The following is a 15,695-nucleotide window of genomic DNA, read 5'->3' as shown; positions in this document are numbered from 1 at the left end:
TATTGGCAACAGGAGGTGTATTATTATTTAATACTTTGTGTGTTGAGTTGTTTTAATTTTAATTTTTTTTAAAGCCAATTTGTATCTTCATCCAAGATTCATTCTTTTTATTTATTTGGCTCCTGAAGGTGTTTTGTTTTTGGATTAGATGTGTTGTGTTTTTTTTTTTTTTTTTTTGACCCATATAGTAACAGAACATTTATAAAGTGTTTTTTATTCCTTTTGGGCAGGAGGAGGGGGGAATGCTGTGCTTTACAAGCACTGTTTGATCTTCTGAGTGCTCCTCTGTGGCAGAGAATGGGAGATGATATTGCTGTTTTATGGGGGGAAAATGAGGCAGTCAGGATAGGTGACTTGGTTGATTCCACGAAGGGAATCAGTGTCGGAGCTGTGATTACAACTGTGTAGTTCCTGGCTCCCAGTATTGGCACAGATGACTAGAACATGTCTTTCTCTAGCCTTCAGTAAAAATTTGTTAATCTGATGTCTGGATTAAATCAAAGGAAAGTTAGAGAATAAACAGAACACTTCTTAAGACATTCTGAAAATGTTCCTTTGTGTCCACAATAATGTAAAAACATTCTGTGAAACAGAACATGAGGATACATTCAGCACAGATACATAAATGCTGTTCTGATTCTTTCTGTGAATACAGTACTCCTTTGCCTTTTTATGCAGCAGTATTACCCAAGACTCTCAGCCCTTTACTAACATAACCAAGTTAAAGCTCCCAGCCATGTGACCTTGGTATGTAACTGCATTTACACGGAGTAAAGCACAGAACAGCGTGATTTAGCACAGAATCCTAAAGCAAGACCTTCGTCTCGGTACCAGGATGCACTCCCATCTTCCAAGAACATAACCTTTTCCATTGTTTCATTTTTGACAGGCTCCCTGATGGTCTGTGGTAATACTGCTTTTTTTAGTTTGTGCTGTGTCAGAAAGAAAAAGGTAAATTTGTAATCCAAATAACACTCTAAATTTAGAAGTGTTAAGTTTCAAATGTGAAAGATTTCTGATAGCTCTAAAGTTGGTTTTGTAATCAAAGGAAATGTATATGAGATTGCCAGGATTTGCAGTCCCGCCAGAGGCTTGTGAAATAACTGTTATACCAAACATTCTGGGCTGAAATGAAGCTTGCTGACACATGCGGGTTACTGAAGGGTATTTTTCACTGTTGTCATGAGGACGGGTTAGCAGGAAAAAATATTTTCTGTTTCCCCTAATATAGAAGGATATTGGTGCCATCAGCTTTTAAACAGAACTGGTTGTAGTGGGGATTATGTTTAAAAACTGATGCTGTGGTATGGCTCACAAGATGCAGAGAAGGATATTAACATTTTCTGTTATATAAACTAATATTGCAATAGACTGTTTAATTGACTGGAAAAGTGTTTCCTCAGTTCCCTGTGACATGCAGGCTGCTATAAGGTCGGGGGTGGGGGGAGATCCCCTGCGTCCAAATGAGTAGGAGCTGGCCAGTTATGAGGGCCTGATCCAAAAGTCAATGAGAATCATTAAAGCCAGGGACAGGTTTCTCATCACACTGGTGATTCTCCTCCAAACCACTCCATTTTAAAGAATTAATTACAGTGTTAGGGCAAGTTTTAAAACATTAATTGGTGACGGTGAAAGATGCTGGGTTGCCAGAACAGTAAGTTCTGCCTCTGTTCACAGAACTCCTGTAGCTTGGAGGCAGTAGCAGTGTCTCAGGCTTGAGCTGGAGGAACCACCTGTAGGGATGAGAGTAGTTAACACTCAGTGCCCACCCACTCCTTGACCTCTCTGATGCTGTGACTGCCAGGAACAGTTCCAGTGCCAGGTGTGCTGATGGCTTTCTGATGTGGATACCTGTCTGCTAGGAATTAGATTGTTTAGTCGGTGTAATCTAGGTTTGAACCAGTGATCTAAATGTGACAGTCTCCTTCTTCGCTACCGTGAGCTAGTTTTCATTAGGATCTTATAATGCATTGCAGATTGCCGTGTGCTGCAGGCAGTGTTCTTATTCAGTTTGGCACGACTGCTTGTACTAAATAGTTATATTATGGTAGTACTCAAAGGTCGCAGTCAGGATTGGGGGCCCAGTGTGCTTAGTGCTGTACAAACATAGCCCTGAAGAGTTTATAATCTAAAGAATGTGCTTTTCCTATGATGGCTGAGTCTCTAGTCCAGCCAGTGCTGCTTTATGTCACTGAAGATGCACCAGAGTGTCCTGAAGCACCCTTGGAGCACACAGCTGATAGCAGAAAAAAATTCATGCGTTTTTCCTTCTTTTTTCTTTCAAAACATCTTATTCTTCTTTCTTTCCACTCTTTTTTCTATTTGGGGTCAGAGACTTCTTTCAAAACTCATGACTCTACACCTGGCTGTCATGCAAATTGATCTCTCTCTAAGGCCCGCTAATGTCTGATTTATGTACCGAGTCTTTGGCCTCCCATGTGGTTATCTTCCATCCATAATCCTTGCAAGGGTCATCCTACCAATGTAGCTCTCGGGTCTCCGCTGGGCATGTCCATACCAGTGTAGCCTTATCTTCCTCATCTTGTCTTCAGTTGGGGCAACCTACATTAGGCCCCTTTCAACTTCATTTCACTTCCTATCATGGCGTGTCCAACCGTTTGACCATCACAACATCTTGATTTCTGTAGTGGAGAGCTTACTGATTTATGTTCCTGTGACAGGTCTAGTTTGTGTTCCATGCATTATGATGGGTCAAATTACAATTTTATATACTCTATCTTTAACTTGATTGGCATCTTTTTATCACAGAGAACTGGGGTCAGTGTCCTCCATTTGCACTAGCAGCTTTGGTATGATCGCTCGGGAGGGCAGCATTGTTAGCAACCACTGATTCTAGATATTTAAATTCTTTCACTCTTCTAATCTCTCTGCCTATAATATCCTTGATTGTAAGTACTCCTCCCTCATCTTTCAAAGCCTCAAACTTACCGATGTTCACTCTAAGTCCTGCCTGCTCAAAATTGAGTTGCCACTGTTCAAAGTTGGTTGGCAGGGTCTCAGTGTCTTCCATACCTATCACTAAGTCGTCAGTGCTCAGCAATCCAAGGCAGCTCCCTTCGTATGTCGTGTCCATGAGGACCACAAACACAAAAGGGCTCACTGCTGACCAATCATTCAGGCCAAAGTTTAGTGGAAATTCTCTGCTGTAGCCCCGTAAGGTGGGCACTCCCTTATTCATATCTTGGTTAAGACCAGGGGTGGGCAAACTTTTCGGCCCGAGGGCCACACCTGGGTGAAACTTTTCGGCCCGAGGGCCACACCTGGGTGGTGAAATTGCATGCAGGGCCATGAATGTAGGGCTGTGGCTGGGGTTGGGGTGTGGGAGGGAGTGTAGGATGTGAGAGGGGATCTGGTGTGCAGGAAGGGGATAGGGGCACAAGGTTGGGATGCAGGAGGAATAACTCAGTGTTTTGAGCATTGGCCTGCTAAACCCAGGGTTGTGAGCTCAATACTTGAGTGGACCACTTAGGGATCTGGAGCAAAAATCAGTACTTGGTCCTGCTAGTGAAGACAGGGGTCTGGACTTGAAGATCTTTTGGCGTTCCTTCCAGTTCTATGAGATAGGTATATCTCCATATATTATTTTTAGGAGGGAGTGTGGGAGGGGCTTAGGGCAGGGGGTGCAGAGTGTGTGGGGGCTCAGGGCAGGGAGTTGGGGTACAGGAGGGGTGTGGGGTGCAGGGTGCAGAAGGGATTCAGGGTGCGGGCTGTGGCCAAGCGTTGCTTGGCTTGAGCATCTCTGGGGTGGCAGCGGCGCAGCAGGGCTAAGACAGGCTCCCTGCCCTGGCCCTGTGCTGCTCCCGAAAATGGCTGGTACCATGTCCCTGCAGCCCCTGGGGTAGTGTGCTGCCCTCGCCTGCGGGTACCTCCCCTGAAGCTCCCATTGGCTGCGGTTCCCTGTTCCCGGCCAGTGGGAGCTGTTGGGGGCGGTGCCTGCAGGCGAGGGCAGTGCACAGAGCTCTCTGCCTCCCCCTCCTTCAGAGGTTATAGGGAGGTGGTGCTGGCTGCTTCCAGGAGTGGCGCATAGTCATGGCCTGGGCAGGCAGGGAGCCTATCTTAGCCCTGCTGTACTAGGGCGCTGGCAATACTGTGGGCTGGATCCAGTGCGCAGGCCGTAGTTTGCCCACCCCTGATTAAGATGGATATATCCTTCTGACATACCTGACTGTCACAAGTGCCACAAACTAATTATCTTGTTACATCATTGTATGCCTTCTTCAGGTCCTCAAAGACCATACAAGTTGTCATCTCTTTCTCTGACCTTTTCTTTGAGGATCCATAGAGCAAATATGGTATCAGTTGTACTTCTTCCCAGCATAAATCCATACTGACCCTTCCAAATTTCAGCAGTCCCATGCAGATACTCTTCAGTAATCGTCTGTCATCTGCTTTGTTGGGCCATAATTAGCACACAGTGTAATCTCCTTTATGTTTAAAAATGGGCACCACAAAGCTTTTACACCAATAAAATTCCTGAAAAATTTCCTTTCAAAAACTGCCTTCCTCAAAATATTTTATACAACAGTTGAAAGAAACTACAGCAATGAAGCATTAACAGCATGCATTAAAATTACTTTACATCTAGAATGACTGAACTCAGGCAGCCGCTCCGCTGTTTCACTCCATTGTGTCGAAGGAAACTTCTTATCTTGTACACCAAAACATACTTAGACACAGCTGTGCTGTGTGCTATACTTTTCAGCTAAAGATGGCTAAGTAGTTTCCTGTTCTTTAATGAGTTTCACGTTGCCTATATTGAAGTAGTAGTATTATGCACATTTACACATGGAGAAATGGAGACACAGTGCAGTTGTGTGTCTCACCCAAAGGTATTCAGGTTCCAGTTTGGTAAAGCACTCGAGCACAATCTTAACTTTAACCAAATCTTAAATTCCCATGAAACCTAATCCCTGAAATTTTAAGCATGTGCATAAGTGCTTTGCTGACTAGAGATATAACCCTGAATCAGGGTCTCAGTGATTTAGTAACGCAGCCAGCAAAGAAATTGTTGACCCCTGATTCTCACTTCTGTGCCCTAACCCCTCTAGACCATGTTCCTTTCCTGCTATTGGAATGGAAAGCTGTCTAAACTCAGAATTTCCTTGGTTTGGCTGTCAGTTTTCCTCTTGAATTGTATTGTTGTTTTAATCTGAAAGAAAACCAAAAGGTATAAATCTTGAGAGAAATGCTTTGGTGATGTAAAACACGACTCAAAATAGTATTCTTTCACAGCCTTTAAAGCACATATGAGTTAAGGTACGTTTTAAGTGCAGTGCCAGGGGAGTTAAACAACCAGAAACTGTTGCTAAGAGTAGTTTTTGTGCCGTTATCTCCCCACATAAATTTTCTCCACAAGCATTTGCTGTATGCTTATCTACCCTGCAAAAGATCACATGTCTCTTCAGTTCTTCAGGAAACAATATACAACCCTTGTGTGTTCAAGACATTTATCAAAAAACACTTAAAAAAGCTACACAGTGAGTTTAAATGGATGAACCAAACTGTTCTTCTGGAGGAGAGGCCTGAAGATATGGAACAGAGCAGTGAAACTGAACAGTGTTCCTTTTATTCTTCTTCGTTTTTAGCTATTCCACTGGTAAACAGCAACCCTTGCTGGCAAGAATGAGAACAACAGAATATCCATTTATTCTCTGTATTAGCTATTGTTGAACTCTAATGATGCTTTTTTGACAACTCTTTCCTTTTATGGTTAACTGCTTTCCAGCGTTGCATTGTTTGGGGGGAAAACAGTTGACATTTTCAGCTGGAACCTTGGAGCCGAGCATAAAAGAGAGAACTCCTCAGGAGCAAGCTTCCCTGGCATGGTGAGCATTGAGCTACAGAAAAATTTAGCGCCAGAGCTTGTTTGCTTTAACCGAGTTGTCTTGTTCGATTGAAGCCCCAGAGTGTAGTGTTAACATGAGTGAAGGAAGCAGGATTTGGGCATCAGTAATACCTCTAAAGTGCTTACAGAGCTTTTAAAAAACAACAAATTGACTGAATGGAGCATTTGAAAGTCACTGCCTATTCCATACATGTTCGGGAGCAGTAGTTCTACAATCAGTTAAATACTATTAAATATACCGTATATACTTGTTCATTAGCCACTTCATATAACTCCCATTGGTTGGGAACGGTGAACCGTGGCCACAGGAAGTTGAGGGGCTCCATGCCTGCAGACGCTCCAGGTAAACAAAACGACAATGTATTAGATATTCAATTGAGTGATTCCAGAGAGTTTTTAAAATCATCAAATTTTGGTGTAGAGCTGTTTATAAGCTGACCTCCTGCTCTTTGATGTGTTACGTTTTTACCAAAAATATTTGGCTTATGAACGAGTACATATGGTACTTTAATAATAGTTGTCTCATTGCTTCGTTACCCTACACACTTATTGCTCTGTTTACCATCCCTTATTTGGGCAAAACGCCCATTGACTCTCTAATGGTGGGAATTCTGCCTGAGTAAAGAATGATGAACAGAGCTCTGAGTATTGTTAATCAAATAATAAAATATGAACTAAAAAAAGTACTATATGAACAGCGTGCTAAAAAGTGTCTTAAGGTGAACAGTGACAGAGGATGGATGAGTCACTTGAACAAGCCAAGGAAATTCAAAGGCGGGGTGCTCACCAGGACAACGAGTGTTTTGGTTTGCTATACTGAGCTGGGAAGAAGAGTCTCACTGAAAAGCGGAAATAAGGGTGAGAAACAGCCACAATAAAATATTTTTTTTTTAAGGCACGTTCAGAACTTTTGTGGATCTAGACTCTGGCTTGCTTTGACCCATCCCTGAGTTAATGCTAGTTTCCTAGCACTCGTGATAGACCCACCACTTCCAGATGCAAACAGAAGCTAGAACACAGGTGTGGCCTTCACACTTTCTTACTCTGTCAATCTCAATAAAAGAATATGGGAGGGACTCTCACCACACTTAGGTAGATCTTAGTTTTAGCAGTAGTAGTTACAGCACAGTCTGAATCACCTGCTTTCAGTTAGGCCCTGGGAATTTCTTCAGAGGAAGTTCTGCTTCTGGTAAGTACAAGACACATTATTTAGACCTGTATGTAATACAAAAAGATCTTTGGCTACCTATTTTTAAGTAGCTAAGTCTTAAACCCTAAGGTTAAAGCTCAGGAGATCCTCCATGTAACAGTCAGCCTAAAGTACCCCTTAGTTACGAAGGGCTGGAAAAATTCTACTGATTGAGGGGTGGGATTGCCATATTCTCCAGTGAGCCCATATTTCCACAGACCACAGCCTCCTTTCAGATGTCTGAAGATCTCCCACAGATAGGATGCACAAGATATTCTAGTATGATGGCCTTTAGCAGGCAAAGTGCTCTGTATGTTATGCTTGAAAAGTGCTCCTGTTCTTCACGTTGCAAATGCTGCTTAGAACAGCAGTGATTTGCTCTGTGGTATGTGTACTTTGTGGAAGTGTAATGTATGAATCCGTAGTTTTAAGAAGCACGTGGATAAACAACATGCGTTGTGGCTCCAAAGACAGCAAAAAGCTAGAACTCTGGATGGTGCACTTCAGTGCAGTTCAGTCTGGCTGGTAGCTATCACACATGCTGAATGACCGTGCAACATATAAATACCACAGAACATCTGAGCATTTGGGGTTTTGGTCATTGCTTTTTGGCCAGCTCTGCTGTGGTTTTCAATCATGTGGATGATCAATGGATGTTATGGCATATCTCTCTGTGTTGTGGATTGCATTTTTGTCCCTCGGCAGTTTTGTTTCTTCCATGCTATTATACAGAAGAGGATGTTGTAGCCCCATAAACCCAATTAGTCAAAGTGTATAAAATGTCTAAATACAGAAATATGAGTTAGTTTTTGGAGGCCACACTTCCCAGCCTTCATAGCTGTTTATCTTTTGCTTAAATGACTTCAGCATCTAGTAATTTTCCTATTAGTGTCTATGTTATAAGGATCATTCTGGGCATGTATGTATGGTTTTTGATGACTCTGATGTACACAGAAGTTCAATTTAATTGCTCAGATGAGATTCTCCCCAAAAGATCTTCAAAATACTGCAGGAATACGGAATGTTGTCTGCTGTAAGACAACTTTGAGGCAGAGACTGTCTGTTACATATATATCTGATGCTTGAGGCAATGGGGCCCTGATCCTTGCTATGCAAATAATTCATAATAAATGTGTGCTTGTACTTCTGGAATCTGGATTTTATTTAATTTAATTTTTTAAATTTATTTATTTTTAGGGCAGCAAATTAAACAACGTACATGCATTTCTTGTAATTGAAGAGAAGATCTGTTGCTTAGGCAACAGAATGCTACAAAAACTTCTAATGTCACAAACTTTCAGTTTGAGTGGGTTGTTTTGAGTGCAAAAATACTTATTTGTATTCTTTTCTAAACAGATCGTGATTTAGAAAGATGAATAAGAGAGACCATAATAAGATGTGCATAAAATAGTGAATGTTGCTTCTCTTGTCCTTTGTATTAGAACAAAACATAAAATAGGACACTGCATGATATTTAAAGGCAAATTTAAAATTGATTAATCATGCCATATGTGAAAGTATTTTTTTTTTGATGTGTGGAACTCACTGCTATTAGATATTGTGACCAAGAGACTAATAGGATTACACATTTAAATAATGACAATGCCCACAGCTTCATGAGCTAAAATAGAATATCTGTTGTAGAAAGTATGCAAACCTCACACTTGAGATACCAGTCTAACCCATATGCAATTGTGGTGCAGGGAAGGCTTCCCCTATAATAGTTTACCCTATAATAGTTTATAGTACTATCGCGTTTCTGGAAATTTTTTTTTTTTTTTTTTTTTTTGAAGCGTTTGGTACTGGCTGCTGTCAGAGAGAGGATACTCTGTTGCTGTAGCAATTCCTATGTTCCTGTTCTAGATGTTCCATTTCCTTGGTATCAAGAAGTGCGACCGGGTTTATTCATAATGGTATTTCTAGAGATCATATTTACGAATTGATTTAAACTTTAAAAAAAAAAAAGTATAATTGCAAAGACCTCAAACAGCACTTTGGGTGCCTTCCTGGCCCCAGTGAAGTCAGTGACAATTTTACTACTGACTTCCCTGAAACCAGAATTTTACCCTTTATCTTGTATTCCTGACCCCGCAATCACTTGGAATCCCCTTAGACTGTGGATCCTCCCCTTAGGCTGGGGGGAAGGTCCTTTAGCAGTGAGTGGGCTTCTGCTCACCTACTTCCTGGATCCCAACAGGATCTTGCATTCCTGACAGTTCTTTATATTCAAATGAGAGACCCTTTTCTGCCCAACTATTGTTCCATGCCATGAAATCATTTGCAGTACAGTTAAAATGTCAGATAACATACGATTTTAAAAAGGAGTCTTCATTCTAGTTACTCAAAACTAACCATAGCATGTTCAGGGGTGGGAGAGACTCCCAAAAATTGGGACCCAAATTCAATCCAGCGCTGAACATTTCCCCCAAATACGGAGTGTCAAATATTTAGATCTGCTCTTCTAGTTCATGTCCATCTCTTAATAGATTTCACAAAGTGGTGTTTAGGAAAGTACTACTGGCTAAAGGGATAAAATCTCAACTAATGTCCCCTCATAGACTTACATCAGTAGATTTAAATAGAATTTCACATGTGTAACTGGGAGCAAAATTTGTCCCTAAAATTCTGTGGGATCTCCCCATTTGAAAGGCTGGAAGATATTGAGAGACATAGAAAAGCCCAAGATTTTCTATGTTTTTGTGCCTAATTTAAACCTCCAATTCAGAAAGGCTAGATCAGAGAAGTTGTGTGAGACAAGGTTGATGAGGTAATATCTTTTAGAGTTTAGTGTCAGTCTACTGATTGAATTACAATATAGGCATTTTCTTTTCTTGTGCCAAATATTTTTTAGAAGTAAAGAGATGGGAGGGCATAACGCTGCACTCTTGGAAATCTGCAAACAATCTTACTTATTTTATAAACTCCTGTAATTCTTAGGACTGCTTGCAAGACTGTATGAATGCCTTTAATTGTGCACTATATGGATTATAAGTATGGAGAGTACAGAAACAATAGTTTGCCAATAACTGCATTATAGTTTAAGGTTAGCTTCTCTTTTTATAACACAGTGCTTGGATGGCATCCAGCTCTCTAAGTAACTTGATATTTTCTATCTCCAACAGAAGGCTGTTTATCTGTTTTGTTCTGTCAGTAACTGTGGTGACATATAGTGATATTGATCTTTTGGCCTGCATGCTGTAGGTCCAAGATAATTGTTTAAAATCTTAACATTATTTCTGAAAAATGACACAAATTTAATAATTTATGAAGAGCAGTCGTAGATTAGCAATTCCTTGGTGAGTCATAAATTCCTCTTGCAGCTTTTTTTTTTTTTTAACGTGTCATAAATATTGAGAGAGCTCATTCCTACCATGTAGTTTGATTTCATGGATATGGTACATAGGGAAGCAATTTATGAAGTGGAAACAGAAAAGGCAGCTTCGTGGAACGCCTGCTGCTCTGCTCTTATCGAAAGCCTAGGGCGTGGGAGGAGGAGGGAGAAAAGTCTGTTCTGCCATAGATTCTGGCTGAAAGAGTCTTTGAAAATTATAAATTTATTTGCGTACAACATGCATTAGTTACACGTGGCCAAAAGAGCTAGGAATGGCAGTTCTGTTGTCTGGGTAGAAAGAAGATCCAGAGGCTGAAGGACACAGGGATGTGAGGTGTCCAGTGGGAGGTTTGTTGGCACAGGTGAGCTCCTGGTGCTGCTTCATGCTAGAACTGGAGGAGGGGAGGGGTTGGCTTTGCAGAAGTGGAGGCTAGGCAAATAATAATGTTGTCTATGGCAGGAGAGGAGTGGGAGGTGATTGAGAAGCAACATGAAGGAGAGTTGTCCCTTCCTTCCCTTCTTTCTTTTGTTTCCTTCCATCAGCAACCCCCTCCCCCCCCGCCTCATAGACTCCTTTTTCTGGGATCACTCCTTTGGTCCCTGTACTCCAGGGATAGATAAATGGTATGAGAGACCCTCTCTCTCTCTTTGGCTAAAAGTCAGAGGTCATGGCATGAGCTTCCCCTATTGTCCTAACTGTTAACCACTGCCTGTTTTTCTGTCTGGAAACAAACCTCGTTACTTTCAGCCTTGAGCACCTGCCTTGCCCTCTCCATTTCCCTCCACAGTACCCTCTCTTCCTTCTTTCTCTTCGGAATCTAGCACTCTCCTCAGTTCACAATCCTCTCCATCTGTCTCGTTGTCTGTCCTTCCTTCAGCAGTACCTTCCTTTATTTGTTCTCGCCTTCAGTAAAGCTCGTCTCACTATCACGACTTCCCTCTTTCCCACCCTTTTAGGCCACTCCTAGGACACCGATTCAGATCTTTATGGTTGCTGTTATGACAACCCCCCCTCTTTTCCCATCTAAAGCTGTTACAGGGTGCCTGTCTGCATCTTGTTCATATCAAATAAAGAACCATTTCAGGAGAAAAGGTCTCCTTTCATAAGAACATAAGGGCTTTATTCATGCTCTGCTTGACAAATCAGGGAATCAGTTGGGAATCTGAGGCCAGATCTTCAACCCCTAGTCTGGCCTTTTTGTGCTATTCCAGTGGCACAAAGGAGTGGGAATGCTGCCCGACGTGGGCACCTGGCAATTCTCCTTGTGCAGAGGAGTTCCTGTTGGTGCTCAACCAGCTCTGTGCTGTCTTCCTCATGTGGGAGCAGATGGGGGCTGGCATCTCGCACCCTTGCAATCCAGGGTTGGTGGAACAGTCTTTAGGAGCGTGGTGGTGGAGTGTCATTGCAGCCTACATAATTCAGAGCAGTCCTGAGGCTCTTCTAACTTACACCAGCAGCCATACTGTTCTCTTACTGCTCCCAGGATTGAGGGTGGAGGAGGGAAATATAGTGCCAAGCCACCTTTATTCCTTCACCAAAGACATACTCCCCTCAGGTCCTGTGCTGAGCATAGGTCTCAGCCAGACCAAATGACCTGGCCATTAGACTTCATTACCTTAACTGAGCATTTTGTACTAGTCTCTCGCTTCTTCTGTTTACCATTTCACGCTCTATTGCCTGTTTTCCTTCGCTGTTGTTTCTTCACTCTTCATTTGTCGTTGTCTTCATCATTTTTAACTTTCTGTGCCCTCTTCTATGAATATTTGTCTCTTTCCATCACTCCCCTCGTATCCCATTCATTCTCTCCATCTACCTTCATGTCTCCTCTATTTCTTCTACAAAGTTCATATTTCCAGCAGATGAATTGGATGACAATGATCTCAATCAAGATAGTATTTCACAATGTAGCTTGTTCTTCGGTCAGCGTTACCTATCGATTGCCTCAAGGCGAAAGTCCTTCTGAGGAAGAGAACTTGTCTCAGTGTAACTTGTCCTTTTAGATGCAAACACTTTTTTTCTATGAAAGCCCCAGATGAATGTGTCCCGTAGTCTTTATCATGAGAAACAAGAGGCAGCTGACTGCACAGTTATTTAATAACTCCTGCCTTTTGAAGGTTGAAAGCTCCAAATTTCAAAATTAGTCAGTGGTAAATTTGCTATCTGCAATCTGGTATTTCTCATGACAGCGCGCTTCACCAAGGGAAGGCGACGGACATAATAGCAATAGCAGGCCACTTGGGCTTTTGTCTACGTTACCACTTTTGTTGGCAGAATTTTTGTCAGTCAGCGGTGTGGAAAAAACACTCTCCTGCTGACTTAGCTAACACTGCTTGTTGGAGGTGGTTTAATTATGCCGGCAGGAGAACTGACTCCTGCCAGCAAAGAGCAGCGACACGAGAGATCTTACAGTGACACAACTGTAGCAGTATAGCTGTGCCGCTGAAAGGTTCATACTGTAAGCATAGCCTTAGTTTGTTGAATAAAAATATTAGTAACACAATATTAGTAATACTACTACTACCTAGCACAAACTAGCATCTTAAACAGGCCACTTAATTTGTGCATATATGCTATGTAAGCAACAATGCCACATACAACTTTTTAAGTAATTATGATCTCTCCTGATATACAACAAAATGTTGTGGTCCATTGACATGCCCTGTCGATTGATTGATGGTTACGTTTTTTGTTCTTTGACAATCAAAATATTTTTAAAATGATTTTTCTTTTCAGAGTGCTTTACCAACAATAAACTTCACAGCATCCATCTGGGTCAAGTACATATTGTAATCCATATGGTACAGCTGGGAAGAAACAAGATAAGGGGATGTTAAATGACTTGCCAAGGACACTATGGGAACAAGTATCCATGCAAGGAAAGGAAGTTGAGAAGTTTTCAGCTTTCAGTCCCAGGATCTGACTACTAGATCATGCCTCCTTTTGGGCAGCTTTGTCTTGTGGAGCAAGAAATAAGGCATGTATAAATACTGACTGGCTCCAAAGCTGCCAACAGCTTATGTAATACTTATGTAAACAAAGCTATACAGAAGTGTGTGCTTGCTTCTGCATTTGTGCAAGTGTAACATATATGGCCAGACCGATCCACTCTACAACCAATTGTCGTTCTACTATATACACTACAGGAATATATGCTACTGGTGCTGAAAGAGAAAGCAATCTGTATGTATTGGGCAAAATACGCACCGATGTAAGAGAATCTAAAATAAGTTCACTTCTTTCAGCAGAACTACTCCAATTTCTCTCTGGTGTAATTGAGAGCAGAATCTTTCTTGTATTTAACTTTAAGTGCACTTATGCATATACGATATTTAGTTACTTGCTTCAGCATTGTTTTATTACTGTGTCCATTTTAAAAAGGGTATAAAAGGTCTGAGCTGCATACAAGCTGGCAGTGGTATGTGACTTTATCACATATAAATAATCTATTTTCAGTTTAGTGTTGTTTTTGAGCAGGAACATTATAGTAGAGATTATCTGTCAGTGACAGGTAGCAAAATACTAATGGATACTTGAATGTACTTCATCAGTCCTAGTTTGCTGGCATCAATTTTAAAAACCAAAAGCAACTGGTAATCACATATTTCTTAAACTTTTCTCACTTTCAACACCACAAGATGGTTGTCATCACACATTTAAACACTCACATGCACTTCTCTCCCATATCTGTAATAAATGGTTTGGTTTTTTTTTACTTTTTGTTGACAAAGCCTAAAAGCAAAATTTAGTAAAATATACTCCAGCAATAAGACCCAAATCATGGCTTCCACCATGTTACTTAGCTGTTGCATCTCTGTGGGGGGAAAAAATGTATAACTTCACTTTACACCATAAATAGGAGCAGCTATGTCAGGAAAACATATAAAGTTTCCTTGGTGGTTTTCTAATAACATCTCAACTGCCTCAGCATGTTTCTAACTGAAGCTACTTAGTGATTGATGAGAAAAATGAAGGTACTACAATCCATGTTTATTTTTATCATAGGTGAGTAATTGTTAGAAAGGGTGAGTGTAGTTTTCTTGGGAAGTACCTCATTAGAAACTCTGTATCGTTAAGGGTGAACTGTTTTGACGTAACTAATTTCCGTTTGAATCTGGACGAGCAATAGAAGAAATGCTGCAAAGACAAATAGAACTTGCACTATAAATAAGGAGGCAAATGTCTCAGCATCTTAGACAGAGGTTTTTTTTATAATGGTCTGTCACTAGTGGTCTGAAATGTAAACCTCAACTAATAATGATTAACTCTTCACTCTGCAAGCCATGAATTGCATGGCAATTTTTGTGTTCCAAACAGCGCAAAGCAAAAACTATTTCTTCGCTTCCGTATTTTCCAATCTGTTAATGCCATTGGAGTGTATAGCGGTCTTTGCTCCAGTCCACTTCAGATGTTGGGTGAAATTTTCTATTGGTGTAGCTCCATTGTGGTAAATCAATCAATGCCAGCTTACACCATGTGAAAACTTGTCTTCTTATTTTAGACTGAAAGCTCTACGTCATACGGATCATCTTTGTCTGTAGAGCACTGACCACAGTGCAGCCCTGAACCATCACTAGGTTTCCTAGGTGATATAGCTGTACAAATATATAATGATGATAGTGGGAAAATGTTGACATGTAAAGTAGAACTTCAGATTTTAAGGTCATTGAAAACAGAAATCCTGTCCCCCAACATTAATTCTACCAGGTACAGAGAATATTTAGCCAGTGGGCAAATTAAATGTCTAGGTAATAATTGGAGATATACCAATCTCCTAGAACTGGAAGGGACCTTGAAAGGTCATTGAGTCCAGCCCCCTGCCTTCACTAGCAGGACCAATTTTTGCCCCAGATCCCTAAGTGGCCCCCCAAGGATTGAGCTCACAACCCTGGGTTTAGCAGGCCAATGCTCAAACCACTGAGCCATCCCTCCACCCAATACTAGTAGATACTAGTCTATACTAATACTAGTAAATATACCCCAAAGCTGTAGGGCTCCAAATGTCATTGCCAACTCTCAGGTGAGCATGTGCACGTGTCTTAATGGCTAAAGATCCAGATCCGGTGTTGTGGGGGCAGGAGGAGAGAGGCAACAAAAACAAACAACCCCCAAAGAGAGGGACTCCTTCTGCAGTGCACTGGAATGGGAGTCTCATCTCTTCCCTCCACAGTCCCATCTGCTGAACCTGAGAGAAAAAAACTCAAGCTCATTTTTTTTAATGCAATCCCTATGCAAGCAACAAAGCACAGTGTTTACTTTGCACCCAGGCGAGCATCAGGAGTGGGCCTGGCTCCTGTACTGGTTGCTGTTC

General features: G+C 41.5%; 1 protein-coding gene across 17 annotated transcripts in view; it reads left to right on the top strand.

The window, feature by feature from the left end:
- MITF (melanocyte inducing transcription factor) overlaps positions 1-15,695 on the top strand; it is a 173,800-nt gene that overhangs the window by 30,622 nt on the left and 127,483 nt on the right. Inside the window, exons 1-2 of one of the 17 annotated variants that reach the window (XM_030568164.1) lie at positions 10,566-10,748; positions 13,121-13,361. The exons of 15 other annotated variants lie outside the window; for them this stretch is intronic. In XM_030568164.1, the coding sequence (XP_030424024.1) occupies positions 13,318-13,361 (44 nt within the window). In that variant the 5' untranslated portion in view covers positions 10,566-10,748; positions 13,121-13,317. Of the gene's footprint in view, positions 1-5,474; positions 5,847-10,565; positions 10,749-13,120; positions 13,362-15,695 lie in introns of those variants that run through there. One more of the 17 variants, XM_030568159.1, reaches the window with a different exon arrangement.

The sequence above is a fragment of the Gopherus evgoodei genome, chromosome 7 (genome assembly GCF_007399415.2).
Source record: "Gopherus evgoodei ecotype Sinaloan lineage chromosome 7, rGopEvg1_v1.p, whole genome shotgun sequence".
Classification (NCBI taxonomy): Eukaryota; Metazoa; Chordata; order Testudines; family Testudinidae; genus Gopherus; species Gopherus evgoodei.
The sequence above is the reverse complement of the archived record's forward strand: the minus strand, read 5'-3'. Positions and strand labels throughout refer to the sequence as shown.